Source organism: Silene latifolia, chromosome 2, assembly GCF_048544455.1.
Source record: "Silene latifolia isolate original U9 population chromosome 2, ASM4854445v1, whole genome shotgun sequence".
NCBI lineage: Eukaryota > Viridiplantae > Streptophyta > Magnoliopsida > Caryophyllales > Caryophyllaceae > Silene > Silene latifolia.
Genome location: NC_133527.1, coordinates 86,355,636 through 86,382,037, shown reverse-complemented (window position 1 = coordinate 86,382,037; position 26,402 = coordinate 86,355,636). Strand labels below are relative to the sequence as shown.

Here is a 26,402-nt window from a genome sequence, read left to right as displayed (position 1 = left end):
AATTATATATTCAAAAGAGTATTCATTAATTATGTCGTCTTATAATTCATCGTTCGATGAAGGATCGTACGAATCTGATGTCGAATCATTCGACGGATGTACATCTGATGTCAAATCTTTTAATATATCAGATTTTGAACGCCTAACTAGAATTTTGTATGTCAAACCTTTGATGTGCATAATTGACAATCTCCCATACACAGAAGACGGGAATAGGAAGAAAATATTGTCCTATGACCTTAACTGGCCTGGTTAATAGGAGTGATTCGGGCTGCCGGATTGGATTTGGTTCAAGCTATCCACCCGGCTCTTTCACATAATGGGTCGTTCAAGGGTCACGCACCCATCAAGTTTGGTGTGGGTGAGGAGCGGGAATGCTTCCGTCAAGCTCGCAAACTGGAGTGAGCTTCTTATAACAATGATACTTCAAGGTTTTGGTTTGATACCGATGAAGAACAAGAGGGACCATATTTATGGGTCACGAATGAAGATGAGCGTGGACGAGTGGCATATTCTTACGTACACGGTCGTAATTTCCAGTTAGGGAGAGTGTCGTTGGAATTGAAAAACGACTCGGTGGATTGGGTTCAAGGTGAAAGAGATGTTTTTAGTGATATTGTCGATGGATTCCGCACTCTGTTCCCTGATTATTAATTAATTAGCTTGTTTTTTATCTTTTTGTTTGATATAATTTTTAAGATCAAATTACCTCGTATGGTTTTATTTCAATTCTGTCTTGCTTCGTTCCTTTGTTTAATTTTTGAATACGCAAACGAATACTTAACAATTAAAATACATAAATAATTAAGCTTCAATTCATTAGGAAAAGAACAACTACTAATTATATTATACGATCAACTTAGTTTCATTGTTAGGAATTATTTTTTTTTTTGTAACATGTGAGCTTTTGTATTAAAACTTGAAAAGATATTACATCAGTCTCCTATTACATTCATCATCTAAGGGCTAAATACAAAAATTTCATCTAATATGAATCATACTTAGCCAATAACAGTCACTTTGCTGCGCAACAGTGGCCATTTTTTGCACAAACCTGCTATGTATCTGCTGTTTAAGCATTGATATCAGCTGCTCAGGTCTTCTGAGTTGAAATTCTAGCCTGCAGTTATTTATTTCATTCCAAATCGTGTACGATATAGCCATCTTGGCCATTCTACATGTCTTCTTCTGCAACTTCGAATAAGGAGTGAAAGGTCAAGCAATGCTAAGACAAAGCCATTGCTCAATACCAGCTATAACCAGAGAACTATAAGGATAATTTCCAAAGAGATGTTCATGAGTTTCCTCCCCAACTTCACATAATATACACCTATCAGTCATACACAGTCCCAGCTTATGAAGTTTAATCCAGGTGTTCAAAGCCCTTTTCTCAATCAACCAACCAAGAAAAGCATGCTTTGGTAAAATACAATTATCCCATACATCCTTATACCAATGGACAGGGGGTGTGATCCCTGTATCCATTGGTATCCAGCTCCTACAGAGTAACCCCCAGTGGAAGCTATCCAGCAATTACCCTGATAACCACCTTCCAACAGACCTTTAACTCGACATATATTCCTCCAATTCCAATTGGAATCAAGCGGAGGTTGATAAGAATCCCAATTTGTACCTTTCAAGTAAACATGATCTATCCACATAACCCATAATATGTCAGCCTTAGTATACAACCAGTAAATAAGCTTACCTACACTTGCTGCATTCCACACCCCAGCTTCCTGTATACTCAGACCACCCTCTTTCTTTTTAAAACAAATGCCCTGCCAAGAAACCAAAGGTGCTCTACTATATTTAGATTCTCCACACCACAAAAAATTTCTACAAATAGCTTCTATCCTCTTGATAACCCCTTTTGGGATAAAGAAGATTGATGCCCAATAATTGTGTAGTGTATTGAAAAGATAATTAATAAGAATAGTTCTACCCGCATAACTGAGCTTTCTTACCCCTATTCCTCTGACTTTAGCCACTATTTTCTCTATTAACACATTGCAATCAGGTCTTGTCAATCTACCAGGTTGGATAGGAATACCCAAGTATTTGTATCTTACCTTCCTGGTAACCTGAGATTTGAGTTATGTCTTGCTTCAAGCTATCAGATACCCCATTGAAAACCACCTCAGATTTAGAAGCATTAACTTTAAGACCAGAAGTAGCAGATAAGGTTGCAAGGACTCGAAGTATTAACATGATAGATTTCACATCCCCTTTGCTGAACATAAGGAGATCATCAGCAAATAATAAATGAGTAAGCTTTAAGCTCTTACAAAGTGGATGAAATCTGAAGAACCATTTCTTAGTTGTAAAATCCATTAATCTTGTCAGATACTCCATACAAATGCAGAAAAGGAGAGGGGAGCTAGGGTCACCCTGTCTGAGGCCCCTTCTACCCTTGAAATAACCAAACTGAGCTCTATTTAGATTAAGAGTTTAGGATGAAGTAGAGAATCAAGTCATTATCAGTCGCTTAGTTTTTTCTGGAAATATGAGGGCTTCTAACATCTGTTCCACAAACTGTCACTCTATAGAATCATAAACTTTTTGCAAGTCAAGCTTAAACATGCATCGAGGCGAAGCTTTACCCCTGTGATAAAACCTTATTAAGTCTTGACAAATCAAAATATTTTCAAGAATACTCCTTCCCTTCACAAAAGCACCTTGATTCTTACTAATGGTATCAGGTAAAACTACTGCCAATCTAGTGCAAAGAATTTTTGAAAGGGCCTTATAAAGGACATTACAACATGAAATTGGCCTGAAGTGCTTTACACTAGTTGGTTTTTCCGTCTTAGGGATTAAGGTAATTACATTAGCATTGATTTGAATCAACAACTTCCCAGTATCAAAAAATTAATCACTGCAACACACACTTCATCCTCTATAACATCCCATGCATCCCTAAAGAATTGGCTTGTATAGCCATCTGGCCCAGGTGACTTGCTTTTTGGGATGCTAAAAATACTATTCTTGACTTCCTCAGCTGTAACAGACCTAGCTAAGATATCCCAATGATTCTCATTACAACATGCACGTTTTCTTACCACGTTCACATTAACCTCATCAGTGTGTGTATGAGAGCCTAAAAAATCAGTATAGTAACCCAAGAAAGCTTCTTGATAGTATTACCTTCAGTACATATCATCCCATCATTATCCTCAATTTGAAACACCTTATTAAGCATCATTCTATTCTTAATTATATGATGAAAGTAAGATGTGTTGAGATCCCCTTTTAAAGACCATTGCACCTTAGCCTTTTGAATTTGAAAACTATCCCTAACAGTAATTAAATCCTTTAGATCATGAGCCAAATCCATTTCTTGTTGCATCAACTCAGCATCACTAGGTTTGTCAACTAAAGCCTTTTGAATATTTTCCAGAGCCATACTTGCTATAGTGGTATTATTCTCAATATCAGAAAAACATTCTCTATTCAAAGACTTCAAAATAGGCTTCAGAGCTTTGAGTTTTTTTATGACAAAAAACATTTTTGTACCTCTATATTCAGTACTCCAAATCTTTCCAACAGAGTCCTTAAAATTTGGTGTAGTACCCCACATATTAAAATATTTAAAACTCTTTTTCCCTCCAATTTTAGCACTCTTATCAATAATGGTACATGGACAGTGGTCAAAAAGCCCCTCAGGGTGAAAATGAGCAATACTACAACCAAACTTGTCCAACCACTCCTGATTTCCCATTACTGTATCCAACCTAATATACACCATATCAGATGGATCCTATTTATTTGAACCGGTAAATAATGCTCCAGTGGCAGGAATGTCTTCCATATCACAAATAGAGACACAATCATGAAAATGCTCCATCTCTGCATCAGAAGTGTTGCTACCTAGTGTAATACCCAGGATATTTAAGGGCTCTGTTGACCGACCCTGTTGACCATGGAGGACCTTAGGGAGGAATAGGTGAAAGGCTATCATTGGAATAGGTACCATATAGGAGCGGGTACTCGACCTAGCAGAAGCTACTCGGCCGAGTATTACCTATACTCGACCGAGTAGAGACTACTCAGCCGAGTATGCCAATACTCGACCGAGTATGGCTGCTGTTGATTCGTTAATATAAAATGCAAGTTCGCGAGACTCATTTCATTTTCTCATTTTCGCGACAGTTCCTCTTTCTCAAACCCTAACCTACCACTCCCTCCTATCACCCCTACCTCCATACACTCTCATGTTTATAGCCTACACTTAGACCATGGGAAGGTCGGATTTTGCTTAGGAAGGATGCGTGTGTGGTCATCGTCCGTATCACCGTCGATTCGCGTTATTACGTATGTCTTTGCCTTGTGTCTCTTTTAGTAGGTTATTGAGGATGGTTGTATAATAGGGGATGGTTATCGTTGTAGGATGCATGTCGGAGTCTTGCTTAGCTATATGTGGATGCTTTTCATGATTGGAAATGAGGTAGGGTTTCCCTACTCAGTTACCGTTAATTGATTTAAGATTGTGTTTGTATTGTAATAGTTGTTATCTGCTGATCATCGGAGTATGGGTGTGTGGTGACGGTGGTGATGTGGTTGTGTTGTGACAGTGGTGGTGTTATGACAGCTGTGATGCTGTGGGACTGTGATGTGTGTGTGTGTGTTGATTATGGTGGAGTCACTTGCGGGAGTGACTTCACATCCTAATTCGCCCTCCGTGGAACCCGTCACGGGAGGGGATGTGCACATTAAGGGACAGGGTTGTCGCTCGTTGATGAGCGGGATTTAGGTGGGGATGGGCTGTGGTCCCCCACCGGCGGAGTGGATTACCTATTGCGATGGGTAATCCGGCAGGGCTGCACACTTCGGTGTGTAGTCAGTTACTGTGGAGGATGATCAGCCGATTACATTGTTTGTTTGTCTTATCTTGATTAGACAGTTCTGACCCCGTGGTTTTTGTTTTGTGGTATCTGCTGTGATCCATTCGGGGATGGTGAGCTGTTGGCTTAGCAGGTACTGTTGGTTTGAGACTGCTGGGCTTGGAGGGATCGAGTCATCACGCTACCAGTTTAGAAGTGCAGAATCACGAGCTATAGTAGTCTCTATCATCATATGTAATTAGATTTGTACCGAGTTGTAAAGAGTACGGTAATGTATTATAAACGTTCTTTCATTGTCTATTTGATCTACTACCTCGGGTAACCGAGATGGTAACACCTTCATATACTGGGACGGTCCTCGGTAAGGCATCCTAGTTTACGGGGGTGTTACAAAGTGGTACCAGAGCCGACAATTTTGGAACTTGAACCAATGAACTAAATGAATATAGGGTGTCAAACAAAAATGAACCTGGTGTATGTGCGTTGGGAGCCCCAGCCGATGCTAGATTTTCGGTGAGTAGGTGCCCTCATTTCAAAATCACGGCCCCATCGTGCTTAAGCCAGTCACTGGGAAAGGGTAGTTGATAGGAGTTGTTACGTGAGGATTGTTCTCGTGTGTAATTGTGATTTAAGATATGTGCATCAGTGCGAATTGCTGCATGTAGTGATTAAGGTATCGGAAAAGTCTTGAATTGGTAAATATGATTGCTGAGATGTGATCAAAAATTGTGGGTGATGTAATTTAAAATTCTGTTGCGTATGGCGAAGTTAAGTCGAATGATTTGTTTAATATAGCTTGCAACATGTCATGGTTAATGCTTCATGAATGACTTGTTAATGTGAGTATGGAATGCATTGTGGAGTGTGTAGAGTTGTAGAGGTATAGATTAATCTTTGCAGGTGAAGTAACTAATTGATATATGTGTGCGGTTGTGTTGTAATTGTCGTAATAATGAAGTAGGGAATATAGGTGGAAATGTTGATTGAATCGGTAATGGATATGCATAACTCGTGTTGATGCATGTTTATGTGGTAGAAGTAAGCTCTAACAGTGACGAGCCGATTGAACGGAACTCCGAACTATGCTACTTGTTTTGCAGGAGCATTAAAATTCGAAATTTCATTTCTGCTTTTTGACACTCGACGGAGTAGAAACGCATACCCGACCGATTAGGCCACAGTCGGCCGAGTATGATTGTGCTCGACCAAGCGTTCATTCTGTTAGGATTAAAATCGCTACTGGTCTTGAAAACTCGACCGAGTATTCATAATACTTGACCGAGTAGTCGATACTCGGCCGAGTAAACCCAATAATCGACCGAGTACTGCTTTATCGGGACTCATCCGGGTTATACAAAAACCCTACTTTGGCTCATTCTTTTCTTATTTCCGCCTCCCACTTCTTCTTCTTCTTCCCTCTAAAACCCCATATTTCTTAACTCTCAAGATTTTGGGTAATCTCTTGGTGGTTAATTGTTCTTGCTTGCCAAAAATCTATTCAAGGTAAGGTTTTAACTTAATTTCTTTCTTTATTATCAAAGTTATGGTATGATTTTGCCTATCTTTCGAAATTCCATCAAGAGTAACTGAAATCAAGCCTTTTTCTTGTGATTCTTTGGATTTAATTGCATATAAACATCGTTTACACCGACTATTAGAGCAATTACATGTTTTAATTGGAAATTTTAATTTTAGGGTTAGCTAAATGGAAAATTTTCATTCTTTGTTTGATTACTGTACTGTTTCAAGTTTCTTGATGTTGGTAATGATGTTTTGGGTAAAAGACTTGGTGTTTAATGAGAAAATTTGTCTTTAAAGTTCGTCTTAAAATTGTATACAATCGAAAAACAGTCCATCCTTTTGCAAAATTTTGGTGTGTCAAATACCCTTGTTAAAACTTCTCTTTTTGCAGTATGGTGAAAACCAGAGGTTTAACAAACAAGAGGACCCGTCCTAATGCTCAATTTGAGACGGGTCAGTCTAGTCAAGATCTCGTGGTTCCACCGGTGGAGGCATATCCATCGGTAATCTTCTCTGATTTTAAGCAGCGTAAGGCCTTTGTACCCTTAATGAGTCGCCCTTTTCGCCCCACCCGCTGTGTTAATCCCGATATTATAGAGACCTTGGGGATTAAGGAGGACATATCTCATATATTTGAGATTTTGGGAATGGGGGGGGGGGTTATACCATTTCAGGAAGAAGTCCTACCCCCACCTGAACTTGGAGTTCTTGAGCTCTTACGAGTACGATGCAAAGGGGAAGACTGTCTCCTTTCGCGTCATGAATAAGGATCACGAGCTGAGTTTGGATGAGTTTGCGGGTCATTTGGGTTTAGAGGCTGAGGGGACGGGTTACCTTAGTGATGTGGCTAAGAATAGTGGAGCACCTAGCTATCTTCCTTACTTGACTGGTCGACCTGCCCCTAGTGCCAGCGCTATGCTGATAAATGATGTGCAGCATGTTTCCCTTCATATGTTTCTGAGGATGATGACTTGTTTGTTGTATGCAAGAGATGACGTGAGCAAGCTTAATTCTCATGAGGTCATGTTGCTTGTGTCTTACCTTAACCTGCACCGTAGGAAGCCGTTCTATTATAGTGCTCTGGGGGTAGTGTGCTCCAGTCTTGAGCGCATGGCACAGTCCCCGAACCGGCACATTGCTTGCGGGGCCATAGTGACCCGTCTAGCTCAGCGTCTGACTGATTTTGAGGCCCCACCTCTCTCGAGGGATGAGTATGTTGAGACTGTGCCTACCATGAACGCCAAGTATTGGTGTCAGAACAGATGGTTGAGGAAGATGCCTGATGAGTCTTATGCATGGAGAGTGATGGGATATATGTGGATGGTACTTCCCGACCCTACCCATCTCCCTGTTGTTCACTACTTAGCTGAGTGGGAGCCTTGTGCTGTACCTAGACCTAAGCCCCAGACCTATCTGATTGATCCTACCATTCTCTTGGATCTACCTGAGCCTATCACGGTACCAGAGGGACAGCCGGACCTCCCCCACCTCGTGAGCGCCGTCGGGTTAGGCAGTCTAGGGGTGACCCGGTCGAACCTGAGCCCTCTTACTACGCCCCTGACTTGTACTCGCCCTACCCCACGGTGCATGACCCTAGGATGCAGCCGAGTGACTTGACTGCGTGGATCTCCACCACTTTGGTGCTTCGCAACATGCACGAGATGGCCCTTAATCAGGGCATAGGGACTCTGTTGGCACAGCTTGTTTGGTGGAGGGGACCTGGAGTGGACACGGGAGTCTTTTACAGCTACGGAGTTGATCCCGATTTTTGGAGGCCACCTGAGGAGACCGAGTTTGGCTGCCTCGCGGGACCGTGGGGAGCCAACTATGGCAGCCAGCTAGGAGGAGACTACTCAGCAGCACCAGGTGTTCAGGGAGCAGGTAGCTCGGGAGCAGGTACTTCTGGTGCAGGTGGTGATGAGAACATGGAGGAGGGTCCTGGATTTTGATCCTTTTGTTGTATTTTCTGGATTTGTTTCATTTGTGTTGGATACTTATCTTCCGGATTTATCTTTTACTTTTGGATGACTGTACTCGGCCATAAGGTCATTACTTATTTAGCATACTATGTGGTGACTTATTTTACTTGGTTATGCTTGGTAGTGTGATAGTTGAATTTGGTTGCAGGTGAAGTCGTGAATGAATTGTGTGTGGAATTGCCAGAAAAAGCTATGTGCTTGTAAAAACTCGACCGAGTATAGGTACTACTCGACCGAGTACAGCTTACTCGGCCGAGTATGCTATTATACTCGACCGAGTAGAGCTTAATCGACCGAGTAGCCACTCACACTCGGCCGATTATTACTGTTACAGGAACTTCTTCTGTTTCATATTTTAGATCATCAGATTTCTTTTGGATATTTATATATCAAAGCTTGTGGGTGCCTAATAGTGTCGCTTAGCGTAACCGATTGTCCCCGTATGAAGTGCGATCATGTTATATGTATGTATGTGCTTGGATAACACGTTAAAATATGAATTTTTTGTCACCTTGCCATGGCTAACATGAATGCTTTTACATTGTTTGAGTGCTGCAATTGGGGGTACTTCCATATGTGGTGTGGGTCATGATTATATAATGACAAGAGAGTGTGGTAGCTGTCACGAGCCCTATACATATATATGTTTGGTTATCTGATGCAATCTTTCGTGGTGTATGTGATTGATTATAGTTATAACATGTCAAATGGGATGAGTGACACTTAATGGCTATAATTTTGTAACATGAATTATATGATAATTAACAGATAATTGATAAACTTACTATTATCCAGTAATAACATCTTGAGATATATATTACCTAATTTCCATCATATTCTATCGCTATGAGTTGTAGTTGTGTAATGTCATAGCTTAGGTTGCGTCAGCATGAACCAATGTTGGTTGCAGTTACGAGTAATGTCAGTAGATGGATATGTGTGTCAATTTGAATCGGGGAAGTGGTTTAGTGGAGAACTTCGGGGACGAAGTTCCTTTAAGAGGGGAAGAGTAATGTCGCAATTTTGTCTATGTTATTGAAATTATACTTATCTCTATGTTATTGAAATTGTGTTTATGTTACAGTACTTTGGTACTTGGTGGCATTTTAAGTTATATGAACGAGCGTTAAAACAACTTTGTATGATCGTTAGTGGTTATAGTGCAGTTTCGTAAGACGGCGGGATGTGTACTTTTGCGAATGTGTATTTTGCCGGTTGTTTGAATTGCTTTAACAAGATGGCGTGATACGGGCAATGGGATAGGAACACATTTTGCTGTGAATCTATGATTATTTTGCTGGATGATTTGTAAGTGAAAGTTGTTGGCCGGTAATACATGGAAGTCTAGTTTTGTGGTCGTATGGACCGTTTATCTGAATAATGTGATGTGGTGGTGGTGTAAATGATAGCCAAAGTTCATATGTTTTCATGTATATGGATCGTGATCATAATGCATGACCTCGCTGTTGGAGTCGTGTGGGCTGAACTTCGGGGACGAAGTTCTTTTTAAGGGGGGAAGACTGTAATACCCAGGATATTTAAGGACTCTGTTGACCGACCCTGTTGACCAAGGAGGACCTTAGGGAGGAATAGGTGAGAGGCTATGATTGGAATAGGTACCATATAGGAGCGGGTACTCGACCTAGCAGAAGCTACTTGGCCGAGTATTACCTATACTCGACCGAGTAGAGCCTACTAGGCCGCGTATGCCAGTACTCGATCGAGTATGGCTGTTGTTGACGCGTTAATATAAAATGCAAGTTCGCGAGACTCATTTCATTTTCTCATTTTCGCGACAGTTCGTCTTTCTCAAACTCTAACCCACCAATCTCTCCTATCACCCCTACCTCCATACTACCTCATGTTTATAGCCTACCCTTCAACCATGGGAAGGTCGGATTTTGCTTAGGAAGGATGCGTGTGTGGTCATCGTCCGTATCACCGTCGATTCGCGTTATTAGGTATGTCTCTGCCTTGTTTCTCTTTTAGTAGGTTATTGAGGATGGTTGTATAATAGGGGATGGTTATCGTTGTAGGATGCATGTCGGAGTCTTGCTTGGCTATATGTGGATGCTTTTCATGATTGGCAATGAGGTAGGATTTCTCTACTCGGTTACTGTTAATTGATTTAAGATTGTGTTTGTATTGTAATAGTTGTTATCTGCTGATCATCGGAGTATGGGTGTGTGGTGACGGGGGTGATGTGGTTGTGTTGTGACGGTGGTGGTGTTGTGTGTTTGTGATGTTGTGGGACTGTGATGTGCGTGTGTTGATTGTGGTGGAGTTACTTACGGGAGTGGCTTCACACCCTAGTTCGCCCTCTGTGGAACCCGTCATGGGAGGGGATGTGCATATTAAGGGACAGGGTTGTCGCTCGTTGATGAGCGGGATTTAGGTGGGGATGGGCTGAGGTCCCCCACCGGCGGAGTGGATTACCTGTTGCGATGGGTAATGCGACAGGGCTGCACACTTTGGTGTGTAGTCAGTTATTGTTGAGGATGATCAGCCGATTACATTGTTTGTTTGTCTTATCTTGATTAGACAGTTCTGACCCAGGGTTGTTGTTTTGTGGTATCTTTTGTGATCCATTCGGGGATGGTGAGCAGTTGGCTTAGCAGGTATTGTTGGTTTGAGACTGCTGGGCTTGGAGGGATCGAGTCATCACGCTACCGGTTTAGAAGTGCAGAATCACGAGCTATTGTAGTCTCTATCATCATATGTAACTAGATTTGTATCGAGTTGTAAAGAGTACGGTAATGTATTATAAACGTTCTTTCATTTTCTATTTGATCTACTACCTCGGGTAACCGAGATGGTAACACCTTCATATACTGGGACGGTCCTTGGTAAGGCATCCTAGTGTACGGGGGTGTTACACCTAGTCTCTCAACAGGAGATAAAACTGTATTGAAATCCCCAAGCCACAACCAAGGTTCAATACATTCTATACAAATCCCCTTTAGAATATTCCACAATTGAACTCTTTCATACAAGCCATTAAAACCATAAATCATAGTAAGATAAAATCACTTCCCATCAGTTTGAGAATGTACCAACATATGGAATGTTGGGCACTACAAGAAAGAAACTGAATGTCAAAAAGATTAGGCTTCCACAAGATCCAGATTCTACCACCCTAATGCCAACTGTAGTTAGTGGAGACACTTCAACCATCACAAATAGAGGTATCCCTTTTCATTAAAGTTCCAGGTTTCAGTTTAATTTCAAGCAGCCCAAACAAACCTACCCAATTATTGTGCATAAACCATTTCACCACTCTCTACTTATTCAGGTCATTAAGACCCCTAACATTCCAAAATCCAATACTATGCATGGATATTGGTAGGGGGTGGGTCCTTTCCATTGTCAACTATCTGCTCTTGAGGTGTTGCATTACGATTATGAGCATCCATAAAAGTATAGTTACTAAATTTGCCAGATAATCTCACCCCAACCATTCCCTCTTGTCTGTTAAGCCTCATGATTTGCTTAACTGGTGTAGACCTAACAACAGGCATAGTTCTAACAATATGTAGTGGAGGAAAGTTAGCAGGGGTAAGAGTAGGAGGAGTTAGAACACCAGCAGATACACTCTGAGGTTTCACAACATGCCTCCATTCTTTTTTCTGTTGAGGTTTAGACTTTGGCAAAGGACCTTGAGTATTGTTCAATTTCTTCTTCCTACTAGGTTTTCTGCATTGGGTAGCATCATGTCCTATTCCCTTACAACTAGTACAAGAAATAGGCCTCCATTCATACTCTATGGTCACAAACACCACATGCCCAGATTCATCAAAAAACTTCACTTTCTAAGGTAGCTTCTGATCCATAGGCAGTTCTACCATAATCCTAGCATAACTCAGTCTAACTTTATCATGTGTATCAATATCCATTTTTACATACTTGCCAACCAGATCCGCAATTTTAGGTAAACATTTTCCCCAAAACTTCAGAGGAATGCCATATAGTTTTACCCAAATAGGAACCACATCAACCTTTTCTTTGACCAGTTCCATATCCATAACCCATGGTTTGATAATCATTGGTTTGTTATCGAATAAATAATACCCAGATTGCAATAAGGCTTTCTTACCACCAGACTGGTGAATCTAACAATAAAAACACTGATACGATCGTCAAGTACCAAAAATAAAATACCTAGTTACACTAATAGAAGCTAGCAGTAAGTAGGGTCGATCTCCACAGGGAGGCGGTCACTATCCACTTGTCTACTCGGTCTGTCTAAGGTCACAGTGAGGGTTTTAATTGATTTCTAAACTACTGAGATTAACGGAAAGGGAAATAAAGGCAGAAAATGTGATAAAGATAAAAGATAAGAGAGAATATGTCAGGATTTCGGTTCACCATGGTAATCAATCGACTCAGTTGCAAATAGCCTAGACAATGTACTGTGAGAAGGATAACGGAAAGGTCCTTCCGGTCCACTTTCTATCCTAGAATTCCACTAACTTAACTTCCGTCCTCATTAGGGAAGTCTATTGTTCATAGCAAGTCTGTTCATTCCAATCTTCCGATCCAGGAACGAAATTAACCAGATTAATGTAATTTAGAAGCATGCATTCAACTAAATTGGTGTACAGTTATATTGCTATGGGGACAGATTCTCACATATAAATCATCTAGCCTATTCGCTACATCGTCACAATCCTACCATGGATTCCCTAATCCCGACATAAGAGAATTTAGCTATTCATATTACTAATGTTGTCAATACTAATAATAATGAATAAACTAATTAAAGGCATGATAGAACAACAATAATTATGCATAAGATGAATTAGGGCAGAAATTAATATATAGAGAAACCAGGATTAAAGCAAGGAAATAATAGATTAAGATTAATAAGGGAAGAAAGATTACAATCACAAGAATTCCGGCGTAAAGAACAAATCCACTAGCAAGAGATTAAAGGAAGAGCAAAGTTACAGTGGAGAGAGATTAGACAGATTCAGAAAATGAGAGAAGCGTAAGTAAAAAAGTGTGTTTATGACCTAATCCCAACTTCCTTTATATAGGGAAGTCATTATTAACATAAAATAAACCTAACACGGGTTAAAAATTCCGAGTATATAAGCTAATCACACGATCGAGTAACTTTATATCACTCGATCGAACAAATCCAAGCTAAAACCTCTTGATCGAGTACTTTAGCTACTCGATCGAACACTTATTAAATAGGCACTACTCGATCGAGTAAAAAAAGGGGTCGATCGAACACAATTGTACTCGATCGAGTACTTTCCAGCGCACAATTCCTGCTTCGCGCACTGAACTTCAAACGGATGCAATTTGTTCGTTACTTGGGCAAACAGGGCGATTCCAGTGTTGTTGGAAAGCTAAGAGGACAAAATTTCATCTCCAATTGGAATTACCTGAAAATCAGCTGTAGAACTAGAGATATGGCTCTTCAAAATAGGCACTAGCAATTTGAAGTTCCTCCTTTACTCGCCTAGCTATCTTACTTCTTTGCGCATCTCAAAATAGTAGTTTCTAAGCTCCGACTCAACTCATCTCCTAAATGCATGCATAGGGACATGTTTTAGTCTTGATTATGCTCATTTTCGGTTCATACCTGTAAATAATACAAGAGAAACCAAAGTAGACAATTCGGGGGACATTTGTTGGTAAACACTACACAAAATGCATTGAAATGCGTGCAAATAAAGTACAAAATACCTATATAAAATGCACGCATCAAACACCATTATCAAGGAAAGAAACCCTATAAATACCAAATTGATCCCAAACCCGTTATATGTAACTCTCAACAATATCCCAAGGAGGGTTAGCCCCCATAATGTAACAAATAACAGAGTTAGTCCAAAAATCTGCCTCAGTTTTGATGTCATCATGTGTAAACTGAAGCAAACCAAAAACATCCTCCTCTTCATTAATTGTTTCCAATACTGAAATGTCTTTCCCTCCCTTGCGCATCTTCCATCCATCACTCACCACCGGTTCTCCTTCGTTAAGATTCAACACATGAATACCCTGGATGGAATTAATTGATTTTGTTTTGCCTGTATCCGATGAGGAAGGAATCAAGGCACCATCTTTAGAGGTACCCTCATCAGATGAACATAATACAAAAGCTTTTGAAGAATGTAATGCTGATTTAGTCACTGAATTCAATGGTGTAAATCGATTTTGCGTGTTTTTTTGAGTGCCGTCATTGTTGTACTTGTTTTTTAAGTTTTAAGAAAATAGAGCTTTTCTCTCTCTAGATTTCTCTCTCATCATTTTCATTGCTAGAAATTAAAATAAAAACATAATTATTAATTACTAGAATCTGATGACAAAGGATAATCTTCATGAAGTTCGACCCACATCAAGTTGTAGAGCGGCCCTTCATTATCTGCGGCCACCAAAAGTTGAATTGTCTCTCTCTCCCATGACAGAGGCACGGCGACAAGATCGTGATGCCTCCTATAATGACTCAGCAGAAGATGATCAACATGGGTCGCAACCTATCGATAAGGGCTCTTTTGTCTAGCATCCGAATAGAAGTTTAGTTTCCCTGCATCTTGCCCTGTAAACCTAGCCTCTAATTTTCTTGCCTGACGAAAACTTTCATGGTGGTTTGCTTCGTCAAACTCGATAAAAGCAAATCGTTGAAAACCATGCCTGTTAGTCGACACAAAGTGGACTCTTTTAACCGCAGTGAAACTACAGTCATGACGCATTAACCTCATACACCCAAAATTCTTATTTACACCCTTTTAATTTTCATAACGAACAGGAAGATTATGAACCATGCAAGTAATAGGATAAACGTAACGAGAACGTGATTGTGGTTCCGGTAAACCAGCCATATTATTAGGTACGGAGTATTTTTTTTTTGTGAGGGAAATATTTTAGAGAGAGAATGAAAGAGTAAATGTTTGATATTCAACTATAACATTATGACGACATATTTATAGTCCAAAATGAATAGTATAACGCATGCATAAAATTCTGAATAAAGTTACACCTTTTTTGCATGCATTGGTTCAACTCAACTGATTTGAAAAAAATCACAGTTGCCAAATATACAACAATGAATATAAAAAAACCGTTCTTATTTTAAATTTATAACGGTTTTATGTAAACCGTTAACAAAAATATGATAACGAATATTGCAGGACCGTTTATAAGATATATTTTATAACGCCTTTATGTAAACCGTTTTCTAAATTATCAACGGTCTTGTAAGACCATTGATAATTTAGAACACGGTCGTCGACAATACCGTTATTACAACAACGGTTTTATTGTAAACCGTTTCTCATAATTACGCTCTTCATATTTGGGAAACGGTAATCTATGTTCCGTTATTATATTTGGTAAACCGTTGTTATACGGTCGTTGTTAAAGCGCAGAATTGGCGTAGTGCATTTATTGTTGAGCGCTAAATTACTTTTTATTAGATTACGCATTTACAACCGTGGCTCAAACCCTTGCATTAAAGGGTGGATCACAAAGTGTAGGAGGGTAGTTACGACCTCCAAGGTATCTTAAGGTACTAATCTTGTTTTAACACAAACAGTTACATTTTCATTTTAGAACCACATAGTATGCTATTCCAAAAACCCGTGAGGTGTGTTAGGGAGCTTGTTATAGAGATGCAGGCGTCAAATGAGCAGGCTAGTGAGGGACGTGTGACTACGGCTTAGACGCACGAGGGGAGAGGGACTGGGGGAAATTGGGGCGTAGAGACGGCAAGGGCGGGTTGGCAATGTCCGAATGGTGGGGTGGCGAAGGTGAACATTGATGCGGGTATTCTGAAGGATGTAGGTATTGGATGTGGGGAGGTTTGTTGTGATGAGAGGGTGAGGGTGTTAAGGGTGGTTGTTTTACAGCAGGCGATGGATTGGGAGTCGAAGTTTGCGGAAGCGATGACGGTGCTCTTTGGCTTACAGGAGGCATTAGTATGGAATTTTATAATTGTACATGGATATCTGAGGTAGTTTTGATCTGGGTCTAAGGGTAACTATAAGACTGGTTTTAGATTATGAAAGGTAATGTATATTGCATATTGAGTTTGTACATATATATATAGGAATACAAGAGAAGAAAACCTAGAATATGTGCTGAAATTATGAAGATACATTTGCTATATTTACAGTATGTATATGATCAATTATCCTTGATTATAGGAGTAATTGATGTGAGGATTATTCTTTCTCTGTAAGGTTGATATTTGCCTTATTTGGAATTGTATGGTTAATACGCCCCCGGAAGATGGACGTCCGGGAGGTGAGACGAATCTTGTTTCGTATTTCAAGGTACTGGGTCTTGTGTAGCGGCTTAGTTAGTATGTCTGCGAGTTGATCTTTGCTGTTGACATGTTGAATGCGCACTTGACCATGTTGCAGCTGTTCTTTGACAAAGTGGAAGGACAAGGCCATATGTTTCATGCGGGAATGAAAGACGGGATTTTTGGCATACAAGGTGGCCGATATGTTGTCACAAAAGATAGCTGGTGGTTTCGTTACTTTAATGTGAAGTTCAGTCAGAAGATTGCGAAGCCAAAGAGTTTCCGTTGTGACGGATGCTACAGCACGAAATTCTGCTTCAGTAGTGGATAGGGCAAGACCACGTTGCTTTTTGGAGGACCAGGAAATAGGATTTCGACCAAGATAAATGATGAAGCCCGTTGTTGATATATAGTTATCTTTGTCTCCTGCATGATCTGCATCACAAAAGGCATGAACACAAGATGGTGATGCTTGGTATAATTGTATACCCAAGGTTTGAGTTCCTTGCAGATAGCGAAGGAGGCGTTTGAGAGCAGTCCAATGAGTGATAGTTGGATGGTGAAGGAATTGAGCGAGACGGTTAATGGCAAAAGCAATGTCAGGTCGGGTTAAGGAGAGATATTGTAAGCTCTCAACAATGGCTCGGTAGGTTGGTTGATCGTGAATAGGTTGGTGGTCTTCACGGGTGAGAGAAGGGGTTATGGCCATGGGACTATTGTTTGGTTTAGCATCTACCATTTTGTATTTCGTAAAGAGGTCGTAAATATATTTCGATTGATTTAGGTGGAGACCAAGTTTATTAGGTGTGACTTCTATTCCTAGGAAATACGGTAACGGTCCAAGGTCTTTTAATGAAAAACGTTGTGATAATTTGGTAATAAAGTACTGAAGTTGTGCGGGGCGTGGTCCGGTGATAATAATATCATCAACGTAAATGAGCATATATATGTGAGTGGTTTTAGTGTGCAGCGTAAATAAGGACGAGTCGGAGATAGATTGTTTGAAACCGTAGTTTATGAGATAGGTTTTTATATCCGTGTACCAAGCACGGGGTGCATGTTTTAAGCCGTATATTGCTTTGTTTAATTTACAAACGTACTCAGATTTTGTTTGATCAACAAAACGCAGAGGTTGAATCATAAATACATTGTCAGTTAAGGTGCCTTGTAAAAACGCATTGTTGACATCCAATTGTCTCAAAGACCAGGAATTTGTGACGGCCAGAGAGAGGACGAGACGAACGGTTGTGGGTTTTATGACAGGACTAAAAGTCTCGTTATAGTCAATACCGAGTCTTTGATGGAACCCTTTAGCAACTAGGTGTGCCTTGTGCTGTTTTAGAGTACCATCGGGGTTGTATTTGTTCCGAAAAACCCACTTACACCCTATGACATTTTGGGAGGAAATGCGAGGAACAAGGGTCCAGGTATTGTTTCGGGTAAGAGCGTCAAATTCCTCTTGCATAGCATGGCGCCATGGAGGAAGGATGAGAGCTTAATTGACAGTGTTGGGTAAAGTGTCAGAATTCATGGTTGTGTAAGCGAGGTGTGTTTGAGCATAACGAGAATTGGGTACCCGAATGTTATTATCCAATCGAGTCGTGACTGTTTTAGGTGGCGGAGGTGGTTTGGAGAGTTTTGGACGAGACAAAGAGGCAGCAGGTGTGGCAGCGGAAGAGGATGGTTGAGTGGAGAGTGAAGTGGTAGAGATGGTGGCATCGGTAGGAGAGGATGAGGTGGGAGCAGGAGTGGTAGTGGATGGAGTTTTTGGGCGTCTGGTGTAGACAATAGTGACGGGTTTTGAGGGACTTGGAGGAGGTCGAGTAGAGGGAGTGGTTGTGGGAGGCGATAGGGGAGTGTCGGGATGTTGGAGAATAGGGATGTGTAGTGAACACCAATCATCAGGTTGAGTTTCAGGTAAGGGATGCGCGTTTGGTTTGCGAAACGGGTATTCGTCTTCAATAAATTTTACATGTCTGGAAGTATAAATTTTTTGGGTTTTGGGGTCTAGACAATGATAAGCGCTTTGAGTATTCAAATATCCAACAAATATACAAGCAATGGAACGGTTTTCTAGCTTGTGTTTGGTGTAAGGTCGGAGCCAGGGATAACAAAGACAACCAAAATTGTGAAGTTTAGTGTAGTCGGGTTGATGCTTGTGAATTTTCGAATATGGGGAGTCACCTTGTAGTGTTTTGGTCGGAAGACGATTTATAAGGTAGGTCTCTATACTAAAGGCAAATGGCCAATAAGGAGTGGGAAGGCCTACGTGATTTAGTAAGGCGAGACTGGTTTCTACAATGTGACGATGTCGGCGCTCGGCGTATCCATTTCGTTCAGGTGTATGCGGTGGAGTTGTAAAATGTGATATCCCGTCATTTGTGAGGGATTGGTTTAATTTAACATATTCACCGCCATTATCGGAAGAAAACGACGAATTGGTGTTTGAAAATATTTTTCGACGAGAACTTTGAATTGATTAAATACTTGGGTGGTTTCGGATTTTCGTTTTAACGGATATAACCAAACATATTTGCTAAAATGGTCGACAAATATGACATAATATTTGTAATGGTCTCGAGACATAATTGGGCTAGTTCATAGGTCTGAAAATAGAAGGTCTAGGGGTTTAGTCGACTGAAAAGAAGAAACAGAGAAAGGAAGTTTTGTGCGTTTTGACAATGGTCAGAGTCCTTAATCAAAAAAGACAAATTTTTGTTAATAAGTTAGAGTACATAATTTGGCGGATGCCCTAACTTATGGTGCCACTAAAACGGCGTGGTTCCTTTGTTCTTGATAGCAGCAAGAGTTAGCGGTTGCGGAGGACACCATTCATATACTCCCTTTTTGCTCGGGCCCGGAGAGCGTGTTCCCCGACTTGATTTCCTTTACAAAAAAACAAATCATGTGAGAAAATTACGTATGCGTTATTGTCACGGCAGAGCTGTGAAATTGAAATGATATTTCGAGAAATTTTTGGAACATGGAGAACATTGTTAAATTGAAGATTATGTTTAGTGAATGAACCTGTATTGGCTATGGGTAGAGTTCATCCATCGCCAATAATTAAATCATCGAAGCCGTCATAGGGAGAATGAAAGGCCAAGGTGTCCAAGTCGTGGGTGAGGTGGTGAGATGCGCCGCTGTCGAGTAAGAAATTCGGGTTCGGTGGAGGACCACCGTAGTTGGCAACATAGGCCTGTGGTGCATTGTGGTATTGGCGGTAGACAGGTTCGGGAAAGACAATGGTTGGGAAAATTTTTCTGAAGAGACGACAATTAGCTATGACATGTTCCGTTTCCCGACACCATTGACATCTTCCTTTAAATGGTCGAGGGGCAGTATTATTATTGGAGTGGTTTTGGTGAGAGTTATGCGGGTAGGCAGGGGTAGTGGACTGTCGGGTCTGGCCACGGTTTTGTTGCTGGTTGTGGCGGTTGGCCGGGTTAGCAGATGGTGGAAAGTGGTTGGTGGTGGGTTCACGTTTCATGAGAAGTTCATGATTTAGTAACTTCTCATGGAGGGACTCAAAGGTGATCGGTGTGTCACGAGCCCATACTGTGGTGATGACTGATTTGTAGGTTTCGTAGTCAAGGCCTCTTAAGACCTTGGCTATGATATCCTCGGGGTCGAGAATTTTGCCCATAAGGGCGAGTTGATCTACACAATTTTTTATGGAATTCATGTAGTCGGAAATGGTTTGATCCGTTGTTTTGAAAATGGAATCGAATCGTTCTTTTAATTGCATTATATGCGCTCTTGATGGGTTGGCGTAAGTATGGGCAAGGATGTCCCATGCCTCCTTAGCCGTTTTAGCCCGTACGATTAATGGTTGTAGGGCAGCGGTGAGGGTACCCATAAGGGCACCAAGAATTAACCCGTCTTGTTTGAGCCAACTCAAATAATCCGGGTTAGGAGTTTCATTGTTGGTGGAATCACTGATGGTGGGAGATGGTGAGGGTTCGGTTCCGTTAACAAAGCCGAGGAGACTAAAACAGAAAAGAATGTTTGTCAATTGAAATCGTCAGGCAGTGTAGTTGATTGAATTCAATTTGACACATTGAAAGAGGTTTAGTGATGTTAAAGGCTTTGAGGTTTCGTGAGGATTTTGAACGACGGTGTCAGTATTGGTGGTAGACGACATGGTGAGGGTGGGTAAGGAGAGGTGTTGGCGTTTGAAGTTGTTGCGTTTGGGTCGAAGGAAATTGGCGGATCGTTGATGACCTCTTGATACCATATAAGACTGGTTTTATATTATGAAAGGTAATGTATATTGCATATTGAGTTTGTACATATATATAGGAATACAAGAGAAGAAAACCTAGAATATGTGCTGAAATTATGAAGATACATTTGCTATATTTACAGTATGTATATGATCAATTATCCTTGATTATAGGAGTAATTGATGTGAGGATTATTCTTTGTCTGTAGGGTTGATATTTGCCATATTTTGAATTGTATGGTTAATAGTAACAGAGGAGTCCCAACTTCTAGTAATGCTAACGTTGCTAATTCAGAAACTAGGCAGAGATGGCAGCTCCGTCGAGGCAAAATCTATCAATCGGCAGCCACAGTTATTGCAGATTTATTCTTCCATGTATTTGAATTTATCACTTCACAATCTAGCCTTCCGAATAGATGCACAAAAAATGTTAACAGTACACAATTTTAAGTTTTAAAATATGGATTCGGTGGGCTTACGGGATTTAAGAGTGGGGGATCTTAGGATCTCCGGTGGAGGAAGGGATGATGACAGTTGGAATGAGGTGATGGTCAGCGATATTTTTCTGAGGAAAGCGCAAAGAAGATTCTGGCCATTCCCATTTGTCATTCCAGTAGAAAGGATGATATTTATTGGACCCACAGTACTACGGGAGACTTTACTGTTAAAAGTGCTTATGGTGTACTGTTTAGCAATTTCATGGCTGTAAAAGGGTCGCAGAAGGACAAATCGCGGATTGATGAGGAGGAGAGGAACTTTTGCAGGAAAAAGCTCTGGCGTCTTCCAGGTCTTATGACGTGGAAAATGCTGCTATGGCGAATCATTACTAACTCCTTATCCGTGGGAAGTAGTTTTGTGAAGCGGAACACTGATGTTTACCCTTGTTGTAAACTGTGTTCAAAGGATGAGAGAAAGGTGAAAACTATGGAACACCTCTTCCGAGATTGTGAAGTGACTAAAAGGGTTTGGGCTTGTACCGAGTTAGGAACAAGGGTTGCCCAGGGCGAGAATCTAAGTTTAGGCAAATGGATTATTAATTGGATTAGGTATCTGGATAAGATTGATGATGCTGAATCGCGAGTGGTAAGATTTATCGCAACAATATGGTGTCTATGGAGTATGAGAAATAAAGTTATGTTTAAAGGGGAAGACTTCCATCATAAACTGGTAGTGATTTTATGGTCACAAATTGTGGGAATGGTAAATGCTAGGGGAAAAGGGTCACGTGGTCGAAGAAATGGGAAATTGATGTGACCATTATTTGAGCATATTTAGTCCCCGAATTAGCCTTGTTCCCATGCTTTTTAGTGCATATTTAGGTCATTTATTGTCTTTAGTCCTTTGTTTTGCATATTCTTTAAGGTTTTGTTCCCTTGGTAGGAAAGGAGTGCAAACCTTGCATTTTCATGGCAAAATAGAGCTAAATTGATTGAATTCAATAACCAAGCATCAAAGAGAAGACAAGACTAGAAGGCATTTGTACATATTATAGTAGATGGGCAATGATGAGGAAAGATCCTTGCATCTCCGACAAGATCCCCGAGGATTGTTGGAAGAAGGAGGAAGAAAAGAAGAAAAGAAGGAAACTGACGAAGAATCCGAGCGGCTTGACCTTCGGGACGCTCGTCTAAGAAGGCCAGAATCCGAGCGTCCGGCCAAGAAATCCGCTCGTCCAACAGCCAGGCAATCCGCTCGTCCCGCTGCCTTGGACGCTCGGATTGTGTTACAGCAACTTTTTGTTTTCTTCTTGTTCTATGAAGGATGCGCATATTTCGGAAAGACCGGCAAAAAGAAGACCGACATCTCTTTTGAGAGGAGCGATTCCTCAAGGACTTAATCGTCATTTAAGCCCTTAGTAAACCCTAATTTATGTACCTAATCCCCACTATAAATACCCCATTAGTCTAATTAGATAATCATGTTCTTCTTATCAATCTCTAGTGTAGTTTATCTCATTCTAATCTCTTCTTAATCTTGTAATCAACTTTTAATCAAGTCTTAATACAAATCTCATTTCCTTAATCTCTCTTTTGTTCATCTTTTATTTTGGGTAATTGAAGATTATTTAGGTTATTATTGGGAGATTGACAACCTTCCAATCAATCATAAAGTACTATATTATTCATTGCTTTATTATTGGAATCATTAGTATGTATAATTCTCTTAATCCCTTTTTAATTATTGTTAATTATCTTCATTTATTCATCATGTCTTGCTTTGTTAATGTGATTGACAACCATGTTAACATGCTAAACTTGATAATGAGTGAGTAGTTTCCTTAACTAGGGTTAATGGGTAATTAGGGGAAATCAACATGGGGAATGATTCATGCTTAATTTAATATGTTTTCATAGTTTATTTGCTTGCTTGTTGTGATCACAACATATGCATGTGTTATGTTTGATGAAATGCGAGCCTATGAATCCTTACATTTTTTACCCATCACTTACCTTTTCAATGAGACTTGTAAGATATAAACCAACTCGAGTCTCATTAGACCATGCATATAGTTGAGTAGGGAGGATTAAGTCGACTTATAGGTGTTGTACAATCTAATCGATTCGGCTCCGGGACCCAAACCTTGGTAGGATTGTAAGATATAAACCAACTCGATCCATCACAACAATAATTGCTTGCTTATAATTTGAGAATATGTTTGTATGATCAATTCCCATGAATCCCCTATGACCCCATGACACCCTAGTGCCTTTTATCAATTGTTTACATCCCTTTTTAATCATCTTGCTTGTTTACTTTCATTGCTATTTACTTTAGTGATCTTCTACTTCAAACCCCAAATTGTGACACCCCTAGACACCGCTACTTACAATTGAAAATCTTACTTCAATACCCGTCCCTTGGGATCCGACCTTTACTTGCCTCTTTACTAATAATAGAGTTGTTTGTGAAGTTATAAATATTGTTTTGGTCTAGGTGCTCCTAATGACAAGTAACCGAAAACTAAACCTCCAAGTGAGTACGCACCAAAAATGGCGTCGTTGCCAGGGACGGTGTTAACTTGATTTAGATTTTCTTAGATTGTTATTAGTTGTGTCTTTCTTTGCCTTGGGGAAGTAAAACTCCTCAAGGTTTGTTCTAATTATTTTCCGGTTGTTTGATATTTTGCATGTCTAGAAGATCACAAAGTAACTTGTTATCCTTTGATCACGAAATTAAAAGAACTTTGACAAACAATAGAAGACTTGCTATAGATACTTTAAGAGGTATTGGTGAGGTTGTAGATATTCAACCAAACACTATTGAGTTCGTCAACCCTTTTGCAAGAGAAGGTGAGGAGAACCCAACACAAAATCAACCCACAATGCCTAAATTTTCATCATATTCCGTACCAACCGAGGAGAACCTACCCAATGGTACTCCCACACCACAACACTTAACCGGAAACTTCATTGCCAAATCCGCATTTATCCAATTAGTCGAAAGAAGTCAATTTGGGGGGATGCCTAGTGAAGACCCTCATTCTCACATGGAGACTTTTTGCGACTATTGTGATGCGATTTCACAAACCGGTGTAACTCAAGACCAAATTCGATGGGTCTTATTCCCTTTTTCTCTAATTGGCACCGCAAAACAATGGTTGAAAGGCCTTGATAAGGCTACTCTCAGAATTGACTCTTGGAAGAAATTGGCTCTAGCTTTCTACAAAAGGTTCTACCCACCGGAAAAGACTAACATGCTAAGAGCTCAAATTACGGGTTTTAAGCAAAGAGATGAAGAATCTTTGTATGAAGCTTGGGAGCGGTTCAAGGGAATTTGTCGCTCATGTCCTCATCATGGACTTAACGAGTGGTTCTTGGTTCAGCAATTTTGGAATGGTTTTTATGAAGACTCAAGAAACATTCTCAACATGGGATCAAATGGTATGTTCACCGAAGTTGACGATAATCAAACTTGGAACAAGATTGAGGAAATGGCGGTCCATAATTCACAATATAGTAGACCTCGCAAGGCTACTAGAGGAGGAAAGCATGAAGTGGACTCTATTACTCAATTGGGTGCTCAACTAAGTGCTCACATTGATACCATCAACTTGAAGTTCGAAAAAGCTATGGCTAGACTTGAAGAAGCCTCAAAATCACCAAAGCCTCATGTTAATGCCATGACGGCATCTTCATCAATCCCAAGTGGGATATGTGAGAATTGTGGAACTTTGGGACATGACCAAAGTGAATGTAGGGGAACAAATGAACAAGTGAATGCTTTTCAAGCATACAAGAGTGGTACCCCTTATTCTAATTATTACAATGAAAACACCAAATTCCACCCAAATCTCTCATACAAAAGCCAAAATGTTCAAAACCCTCAACCAACATACACCCCACCTCCCATGAAAAACCAAAATCAAAGACCCTTTTATAACCAAAACCAAGGTTACCAAAACTAAACTCCATACAATCAACAAAATGACAAAGGTTTTGATGTTCAAAAAGCGGTCCTCCAAATGCAAAAGAACCAACAAGAGTTTTTCACTCAAATGCAAAAGGATAGTCAAGCAAAGGACATCACCATCAACAACATCCTAGCCCACACCAAAATGTTGGAAACCCAATTGACTCAACTAGCATCTTCAAGTTCTCAAAGACAAAAGGGGCAATTACCACCTCAAAGTAATCCCCCAAGACATGAAACGGTTAGTGCCATCCACTTGAGGAGTGGTACGAGATATGAAGGACCGAAGAAGCAAGTTGAGGATGAAGTTGTGGAAGCTAGTGACAAGGAAAAAGTTGTGCAAAACTCCAAAGATGGAGAACCACCAAAGGAAGAATTTTCAAATAAAAGTGAAGACAAGGCCAAGGAGAAGGAACCCATTGTGATTAGACTTCCTTTTCCAAGTCGTCAAGCTAAGCCCAAATTTGATGACCAACTTGGAAAATTTATGGAAATTGTGAAGAATTTGGAAGTCTCGATTCCTTTCACGGAATTAATCAATCACGTTCCGGCCTATGCGAAGTACATGAAGGACATCCTTACAAAAAAGAAGTCGATCCGGAAGCTTGAAACCATCGCCTTCACTAAGGTGAGTAGTGCAATCCTTCAAGGGAGTTCACCTCAAAAACTTAAAAGACCCGGGAAGCTTCTCAATACCGTGTACCATTGGCGACACCATGATTAACAAGGCCTTATGTGATCTAGGGGCTAGTGTGAGTGTTATGCCGTATTCGGTGAGTAAAAGGTTAGGGATGGGAGAGCTTAAATGTACCAACATCACACCCCAAATGGCCGATAGATCGACGAAGACACCATTAGGGATATGGGAAGATGTTCCCGTAAGAGTTGGGAAATTTTTCATCCTGGTGGACTTTGTCATTGTTGACATGGAAGAAGACTCCCATATTCCAATCATTCTAGGTAGACCTTTCTTGCACACCGCGGGTGTGGTGATAGATGTGAAACATGGAGAGCTTACTCTAGAAGTGGGAGATGAAAGCATAACTTTAAATCTTGATAAGACCATGAGAGCTCCCAGTTTGTATGAACCATGCTTTATGGTTGATCACTATAGCCGGAAGGATGATGGGAAGAAGTCGGAATTCCAATGGAAAAATAAAGTTGAT

At 40.5% G+C, this 26,402-nt stretch overlaps 1 protein-coding gene and 1 non-coding gene across 2 annotated transcripts; both read right to left on the bottom strand.

Annotated features, from left to right (window-relative positions):
• Positions 1-1,215: 1,215 nt before the first annotated feature.
• On the bottom strand, positions 1,216-3,721 carry LOC141641042 (uncharacterized). Its single transcript, XM_074449719.1, has 5 exons — positions 3,148-3,721; positions 2,890-3,100; positions 2,073-2,233; positions 1,444-1,999; positions 1,216-1,330 (listed from the first exon to the last, which is right to left on the bottom strand). The coding sequence occupies exons 1-5, from the start codon at positions 3,719-3,721 to the stop codon at positions 1,216-1,218; spliced, it is 1,617 nt and encodes a 538-aa protein (XP_074305820.1).
• A 20,799-nt stretch (positions 3,722-24,520) lies between these two features.
• Positions 24,521-24,627, bottom strand: LOC141645491 (small nucleolar RNA R71). Its single transcript, XR_012544973.1, has one exon. It is a non-coding gene; the product is annotated as a small nucleolar RNA R71 (small nucleolar RNA).
• Between the last annotated feature and the right edge of the window lie 1,775 nt (positions 24,628-26,402).

Excerpts from the sequence above, each read along its gene's own strand:
- LOC141641042 (XM_074449719.1), bottom strand. The coding sequence starts at position 3,721 with ATGGGAAATCAGGAGTGGTTGGACAAGTTTGGTTGTAGTATTGCTCAT. Across the intron at positions 3,101-3,147 it reads TGGGATGATATGTACTGAAG|GCTCTCATACACACACTGAT; the intron begins GTAATACTATCA and ends CTGATTTTTTAG. Across the intron at positions 2,234-2,889 it reads GATGTTATAGAGGATGAAGT|CAAAGGGGATGTGAAATCTA; the intron begins GTGTGTTGCAGT and ends CCTTATGTTCAG.